Source organism: Amblyomma mixtum, chromosome 1 (assembly GCF_055824585.1).
Source record: "Amblyomma mixtum isolate Tamu chromosome 1, ASM5582458v1, whole genome shotgun sequence".
NCBI classification, from domain to species: Eukaryota; Metazoa; Arthropoda; class Arachnida; order Ixodida; family Ixodidae; genus Amblyomma; species Amblyomma mixtum.
This window is the reverse complement of record NC_143012.1, coordinates 201,540,975-201,560,452: the sequence shown is the minus strand read 5'-3', so window position 1 is coordinate 201,560,452 and position 19,478 is coordinate 201,540,975. Positions and strand designations below refer to the sequence as shown.

The 19,478-nt window shown below is 48.5% G+C and overlaps 1 protein-coding gene and 1 long non-coding RNA gene across 2 annotated transcripts in view; one reads left to right on the top strand and one right to left on the bottom strand.

Annotated features, from left to right (window-relative positions):
- LOC149370548 (uncharacterized) overlaps nt 1–19,478 on the bottom strand; it is a 191,759-nt gene that overhangs the window by 130,057 nt on the left and 42,224 nt on the right. The gene's annotated exons all lie outside the window — the stretch shown is intronic.
- LOC149370552 (uncharacterized) lies at nt 1,372–5,804 on the top strand. Its single transcript, XM_089567704.1, has 5 exons — nt 1,372–1,574; nt 2,454–2,512; nt 2,771–2,981; nt 3,044–3,256; nt 5,648–5,804. Exons 1-5 carry the CDS (start codon nt 1,372–1,374, stop codon nt 5,802–5,804), a joined length of 843 nt encoding a protein of 280 aa, XP_089423830.1.

The window sequence follows — 19,478 nt, the reverse complement described above, 5'->3', positions numbered from 1 at the left end:
CGTGCGAAAGAACTGACCTGGCGGTTAGCACTTGGCTTCATTTTCGTAGCGTTGCAGTCGCAAACATTTTTTCTAACACAAATATTCCTCTACTGCATCCAAAACACCCCTATTTTAAACTAATATAGAGAAAACAAAAGAAAATTACATTTATTCCGCAGTTATAAAATAATAAAAACAAGCACGACGCGTATTCATATTACGCTAGCTCCAATTCTGACCACGAGATGGCGCAACAGAGCGCACCGATCTTTTCCGCTCGGGCGGGTTCCGGACCCGCCGAGCTAAAAGTCTTTTCTCGCTCAACGCTCCGCTGGTGTATCCGCTGGGCCGCTCAGCGCCGCTGGCCGCAAACCCGCTCGGCTAAAAGTCTCTAATGATTCGACATCCGTGACACAACATACACTGGAAGCGATAAAAAGAGGCAGACTGCAAAAGCAGATGACACTCGGCTACTGTGGCTAACCAGTGATCGAAATGTTGGTATGGGCTAGTCCTGTTGTTTGTGTCTTCTCTGCTGTCCCTGTTTTTTTGCGCTGTTTATTACTTTCCTTAAGACTAACCAGTGAGTTCACCTCCTATATGGAAGGCGTATTAAAGGATTTCCAAAGCATTAGGAAAAAAGCGCTTCCACAGATGAGATGTTCCAAGCTCTGCTGTTCACTAAAAAGTCTACTCTACAAAAAGCAGAATTCCTCCTGTGGAGAGGTGTCAGCTCCATTTTTACAAGGAGACTCAGCAGTGACCCCATTAGACTCTCTTCGGGAAGATCCGACTGATGTGCAGAGGAAACGACATGTTAGATGCGAGAGCTGCAGCAGCGGCACTTGACCACGTGGCCAAGACTGAGTCTTCAATTTGCAGCAAAGTAAAGATACCAAGTGTCGACGCCGAAGAAATGATTTCCACTCTGCCGCAAGCAGTCTTTGAGTCCTTGAGGAACTGAAGCATTTCAGGGAAGCTCCTGTCAACTCACTGCCCTCAGTCCCGTACTCCAGTTTGATTTACATCGCTGGATACATTCTCAAATTAAAGGTGCACTGAAGAGGAATCTGAACTCGTCTTTTTGCCGTGGGAACTTGATCTACACGTTCCCAGCATTCTTAGGAGCTTCGACTTATTGCCCTGTGTGGCCGATTTCCTTAATTAAATCGAATTAACGTCCGGCTCCCGCCTTTTTTTTTTTTAATTCTGCCTCGTACGATGGGCGGAGTCGACCAACACATGGAGTGCCTTTCAGCCAGTTCCGTGGAGGCTTGCGACTCCGTCATCGGCGGAGTAAAACGTAGTAATAAGCGGAGTGACTTTTGAAAATGCGCACGTTGTTGGCCGAACTACGTTCCGCCATTTGTGTTTTTGCAAGCCGATGGAATGGACATCGACGATCTCACAGAGCTTGAAACAGAGATTCTTCCGCGGACGGCAGATTTAGGCGCCATCTCGTACGATACCACGCCTTTGCGCGATACGGCCGAAGGTAGCTGCAGTGGCCATCCATCCGGCCGTACCACGGACGAAGACTCCGACGCTGATGGCTCCGAGGACGGCTGGCAACGAGTGGGAAACGTGGACTGGTGAGTGATATGAACCCTATTAAGAGTATCACCCAGACATTCGGTGATACTCGGATTTTATACGGGCGCAGCCTTTTCCCCTACCGGGGCCAGTGAAGGCTGCACACCTGCAAGCCTCATTATTTTCCTTTTTTTCCTCGAATCCCTCCTTCTTCCTTTACTATATTGTAAGCACTGGCACTGGTAGCCAAATTTGGCTATCTATAGCCCAATCTTGTACCCCGCGCACTGCAATCTTCCCCTCTCTCCATCACAAGGTATGAGTAATCGACGCCACCGTATTTAAGCGAGCCAGTTGTGCGAGTTAACCCGAGAGTTTCGTTGCCCGCTGTCTCAGTGCGCTATTTTCTACCTGAAACACGGCTACCGCTGGAGTGTGGGTGGACCCGGACATCATCACTTTTGCATGCATGCTAAACGACGAGAAGGCCCTGGACGAATTTTGCCGGGAGTACGGGCTGCTCCCAGCAGCCCCAACAGCCCCGCCATCGGACCCGCAGCGCCGTGGAAGACTCCTAAGAAGTCAACACTTCTGGGGTATCTGTGGAGACATGGGCTTCAAACCCGGTAAGCCAACCTGGACGGGCTCTTAACATGGATGTACAAGTGTCTGAAGGTTCCTCGGCCCACCTTCCGCTACGGCACTTGCCGGAAAGAGCTCTCGCAAGAAAACGGGGAAGCTGTCCTTCACGTCCGTCACGCCACGGCCAGCTTCTTCGCTTTCAGGGATGCCGCCGACCGACCCCATGTGAAGATCCTGTGGAATGAAGTCCTTTGGCTGATGTAGGCCACAGCCAAAGGAATGAACGCCACGGTAGGTTCCGAGTGGACCCGGGGGCAGTTTAAGCTCGTAACGGAGGCTCGCATGGATTGGACCAGCTTCGTTCGTGAAGTTGTGGCCAAGGACCTGCTACAGAGGCCAAAGGGAGGAAGTTCAGGTCGACGAGTCACTGTTCCGCGGTCGCCGAAAGGCAAACCTGGGTCATCTGCTGGCTGGGGACGGCGTCCCAGGCCGTTTCAACGGCAATTACAGCGCCGTGGAGAATCGAGGGCCCTGGGTAGTCGGCCTGTATTGGGTATCGACGGGAGAGACCCAACTTTTTGAAGTCGAGAAGTAGGACGGCGACACCCTGAAGGCTTTTGAAAATGCGGACGTTGTTGGCCGAACTACGTTCAGCCATTTGTGTTTTTGTAAGCCGATGGAATGGACATCGATAATCTGACAGAGCTGGAAACAGAGATCCTCCGGCGGACCGCAGATTTAGGCGCCATCTCGTACGATAGCACGCCTTTGCGCGATACGGCCGAAGGTAGCTGCAGTGGCCATCCGTCCGGCCGTACCACGGACGAAGACTCCGACGCCGATGGCTCCGAGGACGGCTGGCAACGAGTGGGAAACGTGGACTGGTGAGTGATATGAACCCTACTATGCTGGTGGCACGCATCGCTGACATCCGTTTTCTGCGAAGGTGCCAGTGCGACGGCTGCGCTGCCATGCCGACAGCCATCGAGAACGTCTGCTGCCGGGAATACCCGGCCGCTGTTAAACAGCAGCCGGGTCAGAACTGCATCACAATGCACCCCGAGTTCGGGTATCTTTGCCTGAACAAGGGTGTGCTGCAGCTTGCGTATCTAAACATGCGGCATTACCGGCAGCCAGGCATGGGTGACACCGCCAACGAGTAAGTACAACTGCAAGCTTCACGGATTGCGTAATAACGCTACCGGTGCTAGCTCTTGCAACTACGTTTATTGTCCACAGTGCGATCTAAAGTGCATACGCATGCGGTGCTGTTCTATTTATAAAAAAAACGACAGAGAATGCCTAAAACTTCGTATACAGTGCGAAATCACGGTGTGCTACATGGCCATAAACACCTGATTTGTGCCACGTAGAAAAGCGAGCAGTGCCGCCAGACAGAGCGCTCGCGCTTGGCCAGACTAGGCGCCAGGCTCGATCTCCTGACCGGACAAGAAGGCGACGATTTTGCTAGGCTCTGAGCTGAAACTGCGGATTAGTGTTTTTGTACCAAAAGACGGGTTAGCAGATAATCACTTGTGAGAGCCCAGCTCTTAGGCGCCCGTTCGTGCCTTGCGCGTCGTTGTCGTCGGCCTTGTCGCCGTAAACGGCTGTCCAAAAAGATCCCGGAAGGTGTCAGGCAGCTAACACGCCACCTGCCAGCGGTGGCAGGTGAAGAGCTGGCGTCAAATTTCGCATTGCCGACTATCGTAATCGTCTATTTTTTTCTTGATTCCTGCGCTGCGCTTTTCTGGGTGACTATTCGTCGCCACGAAACAAGGTAAAATGACGAAAACCAGAAAACGTGAGTGCCGCTGGGCCGGAACTAGTCCGCGAAAGGCGAAGAAAAAGATAAACAGTGGCATCACGAATGGTCACACTGACTAAGCTCAACCACAAGGTAGTCTCTCATATTTTCAGTTTCTAAAGCTCTAAACCTCATGTGATGTTACTGCTTTGAACTGTTTCGAGACTTGTTTCTGCTAGTCGGCAACAACTACTTTGTGGTTGCCCAGCGTTGGCTTTTTTACTGCCGTGAGGCTACAATAATTCATCATTGTAATCCCTGTAGGCAATAACTGATACATCAATTTGCTTCAGTTACTGGGAATGTGGGTCACCCCTGCTGCCTTGTTGCTAGAAACACTCACGTCGTTTACTCCACTGCTTATTGCATGTATGTTCCCTGGACAAAGAAACTGCCTGTGGAGAGGGGGGGCCAGAGCTGTCAGCTGAACTGATAAGCTTTGTCATTCACCCTGCATTTGTATTATATGATGCGCCACGTGACTGAAGCAAGACTGAAGTGGTTGTTGAGATCATTGTGCTGCTGGGGTATCCATTCAGCTGGGTGATCTAGCACGAGTAATGCGTATTTCCCGCCACAGTCAAGTCTAAATGGCAAACCAAGTCACAAAATAGAGCAGGTATACTAGAGAACAGAAAAGTAATCCATACAGCCTGTAGTTTAAAGATGTGGGGAACAAACAACAGATGCAACACCAGGACTGGGCATCAGTTGTTGACAAGACATTCGATTCATTAGTGAGCCATTGCTCACTAGCCTAAGCATGCACACATTCTCTAAAAGACTGCAGCTGTCCACTGCGCAGACAAATGGGATCAGGATAGTTTGCACTGACAAAGCCCATTACTGTGCAGGAGACAGACTCATTCTTCTTTCAGGAATTAGATTACGAGCTATATAGCATAAGAAGCATAGAACCTTTCCTCACCTTACATGCTGTCATTTTCAGAAAAAGGAACCTTCTTTACAGTTTCAGGAATTTCAGGGACAGCTGAAAATAAGGCAGGCCTTATTGACTGCTAGTCTAATACATGTCCGGGTTCAGGTACGTCGGGATTCTGGCTGGTTTAAATTAATCTTTATTGCAGTTGGCAGTAACTGCTGAGCCAATTCGAAATTTCAAAGGAGATTGTCCTATCAGAAGTGGGCTTCTCGCACCTACTTATATAAATTTCCTCAGTTGCAGTGATAACATAAATACTAGTAAGTGTGATGAAAAGTGTGCTTTTGGAGCATTTAGCAGAGTTGTATAACTTGGCTCCCATATATGGAATTGTACATAGCGTATATTGCCGCCCAACAACTATCCTTTCTTACTATCGCTCCCCCCCCTTTCTTTCCCTCTACCTGTCCTTTTATTCTCGCTAGCCGCAGCTCAGGTTTAGATGGCAGATGCTGCGGCTAGCAACATCGTTAGCTTCCATTGTTATTTTTTTTTATTATCAATAAAGAGCCACTAGCAACAACAAGGGAGGTCAGCTTGAGACATCTAGAAAAGAGTGAACATTGGGCCTCAACCTTGGTGTGCATGCTTACTCAAGCCACCATTGTTTAGTGTAGTTACAGGAATGATTGTTTTTGGTTCCACTGAGTAAATATGCAGAACAGGCACTCTTCTGGCTGAATTAAAAAAATTAGGAAGCGGCTAGGGGTCAGAACATTCTGTCCCCTCCCGACTTGGATGCGCATTTGATCAACTTCATCCTGTGTACTGCTTGCTACATCTAATCATTGTCATTGTTTCAGGCACTACCGGTTTGCTGCCTACAGGCAGTGTGTGCTCTGGCTTTGGGGGCAGCTTGGGCGCCACAACAGAAGGCCACTGCCCACCTGCATGGTGAAGGCGATAAGAGCGAAATATCCTGCTGAAAACCATGTAGGCTTTCAGCTTGCAACTTCTTAAAAATAAAGTAGTGAACCATTTCACACCTCATGTTTGCTTCCAATGCGTCACAGCATTTACAGATTGCATGCAGACCATTTTTGGGAATGTGCTTAGCTTATTCAGTGTCTATGTAGTAGTATAGACAGAAGGCCACTGCCCGCCTGCATGGTGAAGGCGATAAGAGCGAAATATCCTGCTGAAAACCATGTAGGCTTTCAGCTTGCAACTTCTTAAAAATAAAGTAGTGAACCATTTCGCACCTCATTTTTGCTTCCAATGCGTCACAGCATTTACAGATTGCATGCAGACCATTTTTGGGAATGTGCTTAGCTTATTCAGTGTCTGTGTAGTAGTATAGACAGAAGGCCACTGCCTGCCTGCATGGTGAAGGTGATAAGAGCGAAATATCCTGCTGAAAACCATGTAGGCTTTCAGCTTGCAACTTCTTAAAAATAAAGTAGTGAACCATTTCGCACCTCATTTTTGCTTCCAATGCGTCACAGCATTTACAGATTGCATGCAGACCATTTTTGGGAATGTGCTTAGCTTATTCAGTGTCTGTGTAGTAGTATAGACAGAAGGCCACTGCCTGCCTGCATGGTGAAGGTGATAAGAGCGAAATATCCTGCTGAAAACCATGTAGGCTTTCAGCTTGCAACTTCTTAAAAATAAAGTAGTGAACCATTTCGCACCTCATTTTTGCTTCCAATGCGTCACAGCATTTACAGATTGCATGCAGACCATTTTTGGGAATGTGCTTAGCTTATTCAGTGTCTGTGTAGTAGTATAGACAGAAGGCCACTGCCTGCCTGCATGGTGAAGGTGATAAGAGCGAAATATCCTGCTGAAAACCATGTAGGCTTTCAGCTTGCAACTTCTTAAAAATAAAGTAGTGAACCATTTCGCACCTCATTTTTGCTTCCAATGCGTCACAGCATTTACAGATTGCATGCAGACCATTTTTGGGAATGTGCTTAGCTTATTCAGTGTCTGTGTAGTAGTATAGACAGAAGGCCACTGCCTGCCTGCATGGTGAAGGTGATAAGAGCGAAATATCCTGCTGAAAACCATGTAGGCTTTCAGCTTGCAACTTCTTAAAAATAAAGTAGTGAACCATTTCGCACCTCATTTTTGCTTCCAATGCGTCACAGCATTTACAGATTGCATGCAGACCATTTTTGGGAATGTGCTTAGCTTATTCAGTGTCTGTGTAGTAGTATAGACAGAAGGCCACTGCCCGCCTGCATGGTGAAGGCGATAAGAGCGAAATATCCTGCTGAAAACCATGTAGGCTTTCAGCTTGCAACTTCTTAAAAATAAAGTAGTGAACCATTTCACACCTCATGTTTGCTTCCAATGCGTCACAGCATTTACAGATTGCATGCAGACCATTTTTGGGACTGTGCTTAGCTTATTCAGTGTCTGTGTAGTAGTATAGACAGAAGGCCAATGCCCGCCTGCATGGTGAAGGCGATAAGAGCGAAATATCCTGCTGAAAACCATGTAGGCTTTCAGCTTGCAACTTCTTAAAAATAAAGTAGTGAACCATTTCACACCTCATGTTTGCTTCCAATGCGTCACAGCATTTACAGATTGCATGCAGACCATTTTTGGGACTGTGCTTAGCTTATTCAGTGTCTGTGTAGTAGTATAGACAGAAGGCCACTGCCCGCCTGCATGGTGAAGGCGATAAGAGCGAAATATCCTGCTGAAAACCATGTAGGCTTTCAGCTTGCAACTTCTTAAAAATAAAGTAGTGAACCATTTCACACCTCATTTTTGCTTCCAATGCGTCACAGCATTTACAGATTGCATGCAGACCATTTTTGGGACTGTGCTTAGCTTATTCAGTGTCTGTGTAGTAGTATAGACAAAGTCTCTGCCTGACAGGCAAGGACAAGCTCGTCCTTGTCATACCTCAGCACCATGAGAGGTTGCTCAACTACACTCACACTCACGGCCACTTGCACTCATTCACACTCATGTCCACTCATTCACGTCCTCTCACACACTCGCACTAATGTCCACTCACATTCACAACCCGTCACCCAAACTCATGACCACTCACTCAACCGCACAAGCTTAGCTTGTGTGGTTGAAGAGCTAGGCCAAGTAGATCAGGCTCATTGCATGGGTCTGGCCCAATAAAAAAATTATGGCCCGAGCAGAGCTCTGCAGTGCACACGGCCGGCCATAGAAAAAAAACGAAGCGTCCACTGCAGTACTCGAGATCCCACCTTATGCAAGTTATCGCCGACAAGTTGACAGTCGTGGTTTCAGCAGCAAGCGTTGGAACTCTGTGTATATGAGCTCGAGCCGTGTAGGAGGCATGTCAACAGACATCTGCCTTTCTAGCTGTGGTAATGCGAAATTCGATAAAAGGATCGGACACAAGGATCGGGCAATAAGTCGAAGCTCTAAGAATGCTGGGAACGTGTAGATGAAGTTCCCGCGGCAAAAAGACGAGTTCAGATTCCTCTTCAGTGCACCTTTAATCAGTGACTTCGGATGTGATGGTCGCAATATCCTTCTTCACACCAGCGAGAAAAGGGGCCCTCTCTACACTATTCTACAAGGCCAAGATTCCGGCGGCCTGCGTTACCCAAAATCAGAGTTTGCTGCCCTCTTGGATAAGGTTGTATATTTCTTTGAAAAAGCTGTCTTGCACCTGCCACGCAAAAATGTCCTGGAAATACCTCAAATCCTCATTCAGCCAATGCTTGAAAACTCAACTTAGCTTAGTTGTCCACAAGGAACCGATAACAGCCATGCCATAAGGTCTGATTTTTTCATGTCAGAAAAATTTCTCAGACTCCTTCTTCTTAACTACACCAAAAAAAAGTCACCGACGGGAACAAAAAGCCAGCTAATTATGTGCATAAACTGTCCAGAAGTTTTTCAGATTGTGAACTGAACAGAGTTTCGGGATGTTGATGGTGCAAGTAGAATAATTCGTTTGGCACTGCATTTTGACCATAGCAGCTATGTGGTAGAACCTAGTGACAGTCACTTTTTTAATACAGTAAAAGCTCGTTAATTCGACACTGACGGGACCGCAAAAAATTGTCGAATTATCCGAATGTCGAAATATCAAATGAACAACAAAAAAACGTTTGCCGCAACAGGACATACCTTTATTTGGCAAAGAAATCTGTTATTGTCGTCTGCTTTTTCAAGTGAATTTGAGTGACTACGATAGCTCGAACAGCTGCCAGGTGCTCCACAGCACACGCACTGTCAGGGATTTATTCACAGAAGTCCTCCCGCACGGACAAGGCTTCTGTGGCTTCTTTCACCGTGCGCTTCGGCATTTGGGGCAACTGCTCACAATCGGGCAGAGTTTTGTGAGTCGTACCCGCCGTCTGCTATCCCAGTGTTGCCATACTGTAGTGTTGCCAGACTTGTGTGACTCCCAGTGTTGCCAGGTTACAGTGTTGCCAGATTGTGAACTAAAACCCAGTGTGGCCAGACTATTTATGCCCTCTTCCTTTTACACTCTCCTCCGCCTACCGCTACGCTGTCGCGCCGGAACCGCCCAGCTCGTTAGAGCAGCCCTGCCCGGAGTGGCCGTCGCCTGTTAGCCAAGCGAAAGAGCACGTCCGCGGCGGTTGCGAAATTGTTTTTTTAGTGACCGATGTGGCCCCAGCGAGTGTATTAAGACGAGACAGACGCGTGCTTTTCTTGAAATAAGCGTGTTATGCTCAAGTTCACGCAATTCAGTTGCGTGCAGACGGGTACCACAGGCGAAATGCGCCGCTGCGTGGCCCCAGCGAGCATATTAAGACGAGACAGACGCGTGCTTTTCTTGAAATAAGCGTGTTATGCTCAAACTCACACAATTCACACGTCTGTCAATATTATTAAGAGTTTTTGTGTTTTGTTTACCACGTAGCAGCCATTCATTGCCAGTACGGTTGAACTACGTGCGAAAATTCGATACACTTGAGCAGCTTCTCAGTTTGTTGGTGATGGTTTCGTGATGCAGTTGTCTGCTGAGTGGTCAACGTTGAAGTCAGCTGGCACAAGATAACGAAAAGCAAGAAAATATGCTTCAATATCAGTAGAAGTAACCACTTCAAGCATACAAGTGTTAAGACGGAATGCAGTAAAATGAAATGTGAGAAAAGTATTTTTTTTTACATATGAGAAGACGCGGAGTCCAAGAGCCATCTTCGGTCGCACAGGCTTGCTTTCGCAGTGTACGCGGAACCCGGCTGCCAGTAAAGGCCGATTCACACGATGGACTGTTGGCCCCCCTGATGAATTTTTTCCAGACAAGCAAGACGCACACACAAGAGTGACCACACAGGACAAAGGCTGGACTAACAAGGCTGAATGGTGGACCTGTTGGTATGGCAAAGGCCCTCGGACCAGGTGTCACTTGACGTCCAATTTTTGGTCCGCAGAACAATGCCAGTAAACTGGCATGGGGTATGGTTATGACAATGTCTACGGGCATGTGCAAAGGCGAAGGCCAGAGGAGCGTGATAATCGGATTAGACATGGGCGCAGCTTTTCCCCCTACCGGGGACGTGTGGCTACTAGGACATTGGTGAAAACTACGTATGTATCGGGAAGAAAACTAGGGAAGTGGGAGGACAAAGCCACTAAGCAAGCACCAACTTGTCTGTCAGCTGGGGCGAGGGCAGGAACTACACAGGGTGAAAGCGCCAGGAGAGGAGCTTCCATAAAAGCCCCTCACATGAGCCCCTCTTCACTGTCTTCCTTGCTCATATTCACTCTCAGATTTGGCGGGAGGATCTTTCTTGGGAAACATGTGTACCCCGCAAGGAGTGGGGCGAGGGTGCAAACCAAAGTCTGATGGTGTTGTCTCCCTTCTTTGTGTTCTGTCAAACTGTAGGGTGCTTTTTTCGCCGTAAAAAAGTTCGGGCCCAGGACTGACGCGGCAAAAATAAAGCCCCGTTATTGCCGCTGGTGCTTTAGAACATATACATCATGGAGAAGCTTTAGCCTAAAAGGACTGCACAGACAGAGCCGAGGGGGGAGGCAGTGCCCGCGGACAAGGCATCACTTGACGTCCAAATTCCGGTCCACCTGATTCATCCCTGGCCGACAATGCCAGTAAACCAGCATGGCGAATGGCCGTGACCGTGTCTATTGTGCAAAGGTGAAGACCAGAGGTTCGGTGATACTCAGATTTTACATGGGCGCGGCCTTTTCCCCTACCGGGGTCAGTGAAGGCTGCACACCTGCAATCCTCATTACTTTCTTTTTTTCCTGGAATCCCTCCTTCTTCCCTTACTATATTGTAAGCACTGGCACTGGTAGCCAAATTTGGCTATCTACCGCACAATCTGGCAACCCGCGCACTGCAGTCTTTCCCTCTCTCCGTCTCAAGGTATGAGTAATCGACGCCACAGTATCTAAGCGAGCCGGTTGTGCGAGTTAACCATGGGCATCTTCCTCTATTGACTCGGGAGGTTTTTATTTAATCAATAATTTCAAAATTCATGGGGTTTCCACTTAGAGGGTGGTAGTATGGTTGCCAGAACCCTTGCCCAGCTGGTTGTGCGTGTGGAAAACGCTATGTAAAACTTTCCAAAACCATCATGAAGAATGTCACAAACACAGAATAAGATAGACGAAAACCAGTCTGTCCCCCTACAAATATGTCAAGCGTACTGGGCACAAAGTTTGCCAGAAGTAATGAGTATCAATTCAGGCGAACCACCAGGCCTAGATCAGAGGTCTGTCCCCCTACAAATATGTCAAGCGTACTGGGCACAAAGTTTGCCAGAAGTAATGAGTATCAATTCAGGCGAACCACCAGGCCTAGATCAGAGGTCTGTCCCCCTACAAATATGTCAAGCGTACTGGGCACAAAGTTTGCCAGAAGTAATGAGTATCAATTCAGGCGAACCACCAGGCCTAGATCAGAGGTCTGTCCCCCTACAAATATGTCAAGTGTACTGGGCACAAAGTTTGCCAGAAGTAATGAGTATCAATTCAGGCGGACCACCAGGCCTAGATCAGAGGTCTGTCCCCCTACAAATATGTCAAGCGTACTGGGCACAAAGTTTGCCAGAAGTAATGAGTATCAATTCAGGCGAACCACCAGGCCTAGATCAGAGGTCTATCCCCCTACAAATATGTCAAGCGTACTGGGCACAAAGTTTGCCAGAAGTAATGAGTATCAATTCAGGCGAACCACCAGGCCTAGATCAGAGGTCTGTCCCCCTACAAATATGTCAAGCGTACTGAGCACAAAGTTTGCCAGAAGTAATGAGTATCAATTCAGGCGAACCACCAGGCCTAGATCAGAGGTCTGTCCCCCTACAAATATGTCAAGCGTACTGGGCACAAAGTTTGCCAGAAGTAATGAGTATCAATTCAGGCGAACCACCAGGCCTAGATCAGAGGTCTGTCCCCCTACAAATATGTCAAGCGTACTGGGCACAAAGTTTGCCAGAAGTAATGAGTATCAATTCAGGCGAACCACCAGGCCTAGATCAGAGGTAGTCACGTTGTCCGCTCACTCAGTGCGCTTTTTTCTAACTGAAACATGGCTACCGCTGGAGTGTGGGTGGACCCAGACATCATCACTTTTGCGTGCATGCTAAACGACGAGAAGGCCCTGGACGAATTTTTCCGGGACTACGGGCTGCTTTCAGCAGCCCCAACCGCCCCGCCATCGGACAGAATGGCCGTGACCGAGTCTATTGTGCAAAGGTGAAGACCAGAGGTTCGGTGATATTTGGATTTTACATGGGCGCAGCCTTTTCCCCTACCGGGGTCAGTGAAGGCTGCACACCTGCAAGCCTCATTATTTTCTTTTTTTCCTGGAATCCCTCCTTCTTCCCTTACTATATTGTAAGCACTGGCACTGGTAGCCAAATTTGGCTATCTATAGCCCCAATCTGGTACCCCGCGCACTGCAGTCTTTCCCTCTCTCCGTCTCAAGGTATGAGTAATCGACGCCACCGTACTTAAGCGAGCCAGTTGTGCGAGTTAACCGGAGTTTCGTTGTCAGCTGTCTCAGTGCACCATTTTCTACCTGAAACATCGCTACCGCTGGAGTGTGGGTGGACCCAGACATCATCACTTTTGCGTGCATGCTAAACGACGAGAAGGCCCTGGACGAATTTTCCCGGGACTACGGGCTGCTCCCAGCAGCCCCAACAGCCCCGCCATCGGACCCGCAGCGCCGTGGAAGATTCCTAAGAAGACAACGCTTCTGGGGGATCTGTGGAGACATGGGCTTCAAACCCGGTAAGCCAACCTGGACGGGCTCTGTAGTAACATGGATGCGCAAGCGTCTGAAGGTTCCTCGGCCCACCTTCCGCTGCGGCGCCTGCCGGAAAGAGCTCTCGCAAGAAAACGGGGAAGCTGTCCTTCACGTCCGTCCCGCCACGGCCAGCTTCTTCGCTTTCAGGGATGCTGCCGACCGACCCCATGTGAAGATGTTGTGGCATGAAGTCCTTTGGCTGATGTACGCCACAGCCAAGGGAATGAACACCATGGTAGCTTCCGAGTGGACCCGGGGGCAGTTTAAGCTCGTAACGGAGGCCCGCATGGACTGCACCAGCTTCATTCGTGAAGTTGTGGCCAAGGACCTGCTACAGAGGCCGGAGGGAGGAAGTTCAGGTCGACGAGTCACTGTTCCGCGGTCGCCGAAAGGCAAACCTGGGTCGTCTGTTGGCTGGGGACGGCGTCTCATGACATTTAAAAGGCAATTACGGCGCTGTGGAGAATCGAGGGCCCTGGGTCGTCGGCCTGTATTGGGTATCGACAGGAGAGACCCGACTTTTTGAAGTCGAGAAGTAGGACGGCGACACCCTGAAGGCTTTTGAAAACGCGCACGTTGTTGGCCGAACTACGTTCAGCCATTTGTGTTTTTGTAAGCCGATAGAATGGACATCGATAATCTGACAGAGCTTGAAACAGAGATCCTGCGGCGGGCCGCAGATTTAGGCGCCATCTCGTACGATAGCACGCCTTTGCGCGATACGGCTGAAGGTAGCTGCAGTGGCCATCCGTCCGGCCGTACCACGGACGAAGACTCCGACGCCGATGGCTCCGAGGACGGCTGGCAACGAGTGGGAAACGTGGACTGGTGAGTGATATGAACCGTATTATGCTGGTGGCACGCATCGCTGACATCCGTTTTCTGCGAAGGTGCCAGTGCGACGGCTGCGCTGCCATGCCGACAGCCATCGAGAACGTCTGCTGCCGGGAATACCCGGCCGCCGTTAAAAAGCAGCCGGGTCAGAACTGCATCACAGTGCACCCCGAGTTCGGGTATTTTTGCCTGAACGAGGGTGTGCTGCAGCTTGCGTATCTAAACATGCGGCATTACCGGCAGCCAGGCATGGGCGACACCGCCAATGAGTAAGACAACTGCAAGCTTCACGGATTGCGGAATAACGCTACTGGTGCTAGCTCTTGCAACTACATTTATTGTCCACAGTGCGATCTAAAGCGCATACGCATGCGGTGCTGTTCTATTTAAAAAAAAAATAAAAACAACAGAGAATGCCTAAAACTTCGTATACAGTGCGAAATCAAGGTGTGCTATGGCCATAACCACCTGATTTGTGCCACGTAGAAGAGTGAGCAGTGCCGCCGGACAGAGCGCTCGCGCTTGGCCAGACTAGGCGCCAGGCTCAATCTCCTGATGACCGGACAAGAAGGCGAAGATTTTGCTAGGCTGTGAGCTGAAACTGTGGATTAGTGCTTTTGTACCAAAAGACGGGTTAGCACTGTGGGGATACACATGAATCCCCTGCCCCATTGTAACGGCCGCGCGTAATTATCACGCGATGCTACGCGCGCACCGTTCGGGAGGTTTTGCAAGGGAGGGCACTCACACCACCCCCGCTTCCTTTCGCTCCCCGCCGCGACGCCGCCACGGAGACTTTCCCTCTTTCCCATCCCCTCTTACAACGGAGGGACCTCCTCTCCACAGCCCGGGAGGAGACGCGTTTCTCCCGAGGCTCGCTTGTCTTCTGGCGGGAGCTGTGCACACGCACGGATCAGAGATCTGCCTTGGAGACCGCTGCCCTTATCGCTCGGCCATCGCGTGTGACTTGACCGCCGCGGGCCGTGAGCGAGGAACCACGCGAGGTGAGCGGAACCTTCTTCCCCACATTTTTGCGTGCGTTCTGCCCTTTGTGTTTTTCACCCCCGTACGCGAGCGGAACCCTCTCCCTTGTTACGGCGGTTGTATTGCTGCTGCTGCATTGTATTGCTCGGGAGCAATAAACGCTCATCCGAGTAGCATACTCGTGTTTGTCCCCTCTGGCCCGAACCCGCCGTGGTTGCGACTCACCGCACCGCGGGTTGGGGGTCACAGCTCTGACTGCTAGGGCTGGCACGCAGGTGCTAGAGAGCGACAACTGCTTCTAGCCCTTTGAGCGTTACTACAAGAATAACCCCCATAGCACATAATCACTTGTGAGAGCGCAGCTTTTAAGCGCCCGTTCCTGCGTTGCGCGTCGTTGTCGTCGGCCTCGTCGCCGTAAACGGTTGTCCAAAAAGATCCCGGAAGGTGTCAGGCAGCTAACACGCCACCTGCCAGCGGTGGCAGGTGAAGAGCTGGCGTCAAATTTCGCATTGCCGACTATCGTAATCGTCTGACTAATTAATTTTTTCTTGATTCCTGCGCTGTGCGTTTCTGAGTGACTATTCGTCGCCATGAAACAAGGTAAAATGACGAAAACCAGAAAACGTGAGTGCCGCTGGGCTGGAACTAGTCCGCGAAAGGCGAAGAAAAAGATAAACAGTGGCATCACGAATGGTCACACTGACTAAGCTCAACCACATGGTAGTCTCTCATATTTTCAGTTTCTAAAGCTCTAAACCTCATGTGATGTTACTGCTTTGAACTGTTTCGAGACTTGTTTCTGCTAGTCGGCAACAGCTACTTTGTGGTTGCCCAGCGTTGGCTTTTTTACTGCTGTGAGGCTACAATAATTCATCATTGTAATCCCTGTAGGCAATAACTGATACATCAATTTGCTTCAGTTACTGGGAATGTGGGTCACCCCTGCTACCTTGTTGCTAGAAACACTCACGTCATTTACTCCACTGCTTATTGCATGTATGTTCTCTGGACAAAGAAACTGCCTGTGGAGGGGGGGGGGGGGGGGGGGGGCCGAGCTGTCAGCTGAACTGATAAGCTTTGTCATTCGCCCTGCATCTGTATTATATAATGCGCCACGTAACTGAAGCAAGACTGAAGTGGTTGTTGAGATCATTGTGCAGCTGGGGTATCCATTCAGCTGGGTGATCTAGCACGAGTAATGCGTATTTCCCACCACAGTCAAGTCTAAATGGCAAACCAAGTCACGAAATAGAGCAGGTATACTATAGAACAGAAAAGTAATCCATACAGCATGTAGTTTAACGATGTGGGGAACAAAAAACAGATGCAACACCAGGACTGGGCATCAGTTGTTGACAAGACATTCGGTTCATTACTGAGCCATTGCTCACTAGCCTAAGCATGCACACCTTCTCTAAAAGACTGCAGCTGTCCACTGCGCAGACAAATGGGATCAGGACAGTTTGCACTGACAAAGCCCATTACTGTGCAGGAGACAGACTCATTCTCCTTTCAGGAATTAGATTACGAGCTATATAGCATAAGAAGCATGGAACCTTTCCTCACCTTACATGCTGTCATTTTCAGAAAAAGGAACCTTCTTTAAAGTTTCAGGAATTTCAGTGACAGCTGAAAATACGGCAGACCTTATTGACTGCTAGTCTAATACATGTCCGGGTTCAGGTACGTCGGGATTCTGGCTGGTTTAAATTAATCTTTATTGCAGTTGGCAGCAACTGCTGAGCCAATTTGAAATTTCAAAGGAGATTGTCCTATCAGAAGTGGGCTTGTGGCACCTATTTATATAAATTTCCTCAGTTGCAGTGATAACATAAATACTAGTAAGTGTGATGAAAAGTGTGCTTTTGGAGCACTTAGCAGAGTTGTAAAACTTGGTTCCCATATATGGAATTGTACATAGCGTATATTGCCGCCCAACAACTATCCTTTCTTACTATCGCCCCCCCTTTCTTTTCCTCTCCCTGTCCTTTTATTCTCGCTAGCCGCAGCTCAGGTTTAGATGGCAGATGCTGCGGCTAGCAACATCGTTAGCTTCCATTGTTATTTTTTTTATTCACCAATAAAGAGCCACTAGCAACAACAAGGGAGGTCAGCTTGAGACATCTAGAAAAGAGTGAACATTGGGCCTCAACCTTGGTGTGCATGCTTACTCAAGCCACCATTGTTTAGTGTAGTTACAGGAATGATTGTTTTTGGTTCCACTGAGTAAATATGCAGAACAGGCACTCTTCTGGCTGAATTAAAAAAATTAGGAGGCGGCTAGGGGTCAGAACATTCTGTCCCCTCCCGACTTGGATGCGCATTTGATCAACTTCATCCTGTGTACTGCTTGCTACATCTAATCATTGTCATTGTTTCAGGCGCTACCGGATTGCTGCCTACAGGCAGTGTGTGCTCTGGCTTTGGGGGCGGCTTGGGCGCCACAACAGAAGGCCACTGCCCGCCTGCATGGTGATGGCGATAAGAGCGAAATATCCTGCTGAAAACCATGTAGGCTTTCAGCTTGCAACTTCTTAAAAATAAAGTAGTGAACCATTTCGCGCCTCATTTTTGCTTCCAATGCGTCACAGCATTTACAAATTGCATGCAGACCATTTTTGGGACTGTGCTTAGCTTATTCAGTGTCTATGTAGTAGTATAGACAGAAGGCCACTGCCCGCCTGCATGGTGAAGGCGATAAGAGCGAAATATCCTGCTGAAAACCATGTAGGCTTTCAGCTTGCAACTTCTTAAATATAAAGTAGTGAACCATTTCGCACCTCATTTTTGCTTCCAATGCGTCACAGCATTTACAGATTGCATGCAGACCATTTTTGGGACTGTGCTTAGCTTATTCAGTGTCTATGTAGTAGTATAGACAGAAGGCCACTGCCCGCCTGCATGGTGATGGCGATAAGAGCGAAATATCCTGCTGAAAACCATGTAGGCTTCCAGCTTGCAACTTCTTAAAAATAAAGTAGTGAACCATTTCACACCTCATTTTTGCTTCCAATGCCTCACAGCATTTACAGATTGCATGCAGACCATTTTTGGGACTGTGCTTAGCTTATTCAGTGTCTGTGTAGTAGTATAGACAGAGGCCACTGCCCGCCTGCATGGTGAAGGCGATAAGAGCGAAATATCCTGCTGAAAACCATGTAGGCTTTAAGCTTGACACTTCTTAAAAATAAAGTAGTGAAGCATTCCGCACGTCATTTTTCCTTCCAATGCGTCACAGCATTTACAGATTGCGTGCAGACCATTTTTGGGACTGTGCTTAGCTTATTCAGTGTCTGTGTAGTAGTATAGACAGAAGGCCACTGCCCGCCAGCATGGTGAAGGCGATAAGATCAAAATATCCTGCTGAAAACCATGTAGGCTTTCAGCTTGCAACTTCTTAAAAATAAAGTAGTGAACCATTTCGCACCTCATTTTTGCTTCCAATGCGTCACAGCATTTACAGATTGCATGCAGACCATTTTTGGGACTGTGCTTATCTCATTCAGTGTCTATGTAGTAGTATAGACAGAAGGCCACTGCCCGCCTGCATGGTGAAGGCAATAAGAGCGAAATATCCTGCTGAAAACCATGTAGGCTTTCAGCTTGCAACTTCTTAAAAATAAAGTAGTGAACCATTTCACACCTCATGTTTGCTTCCAATGCGTCACAGCATTTACAGATTGCATGCAGACCATTTTTGGGACTGTGCTTAGCTTATTCAGTGTCTGTGTAGTAGTATAGACAGAAGGCCACTGCCCGCCTGCATGGTGAAGGCGATAAGAGCGAAATATCCTGCTGAAAACCATGTAGGCTTTCAGCTTGCAACTTCTTAAAAATAAAGTAGTGAACCATTTTACACCTCATGTTTGCTTCCAATGCGTCACAGCATTTACAGATTGCATGCAGACCATTTTTGGGACTGTGCTTAGCTTATTCAGTGTCTGTGTAGTAGTATAGACAGAAGGCCACTGCCCGCCTGCATGGTGAAGGCAATAAGAGCGAAATATCCTGCTGAAAACCATGTAGGCTTTCAGCTTGCAACTTCTTAAAAATAAAGTAAAGAACCACTTCGCACCTCATTTTTGCTTCCAATGCGCCACAGCATTTACAGATTGCATGCAGACCATTTTTGGGAATGTGCTTATCTTATTCAGTGTCTGTGTAGTAGTATAGACAGAAGGCCACTGCCCGCCTGCATGGTGAAGGCGATAAGAGCGAAATATCCTGCTGAAAACCATGTAGGCTTTCAGCTTACAACTTCTTAAAAATAAAGTAGTGAACCATTTTGCACCTCATTTTTGCTTCCAATGCGTCACAGCATTTACAGATTGCATGCAGACCATTTTTGGGACTGTGCTTAGCTTATTCAGTGTCTGTGTAGTAGTATAGACAAAGTCTCTGCCTGACGGGCAAGGACAAGCTCGTCCTTGTCATACCTCAGCACCATGAGAGGTTGCTCAACTACACTCACACTCACGGCCACTTGCACTCACTCACACTCATGTCCACTCATTCACGTCCTCTCACACTAATGTCCACTCACATTCACAACCCGTCACCCAAACTCATGACCACTCACTCAACCGCACAAGCTTAGTTGTGTGGTTGAAGAGCTAGGCCAAGTAGAT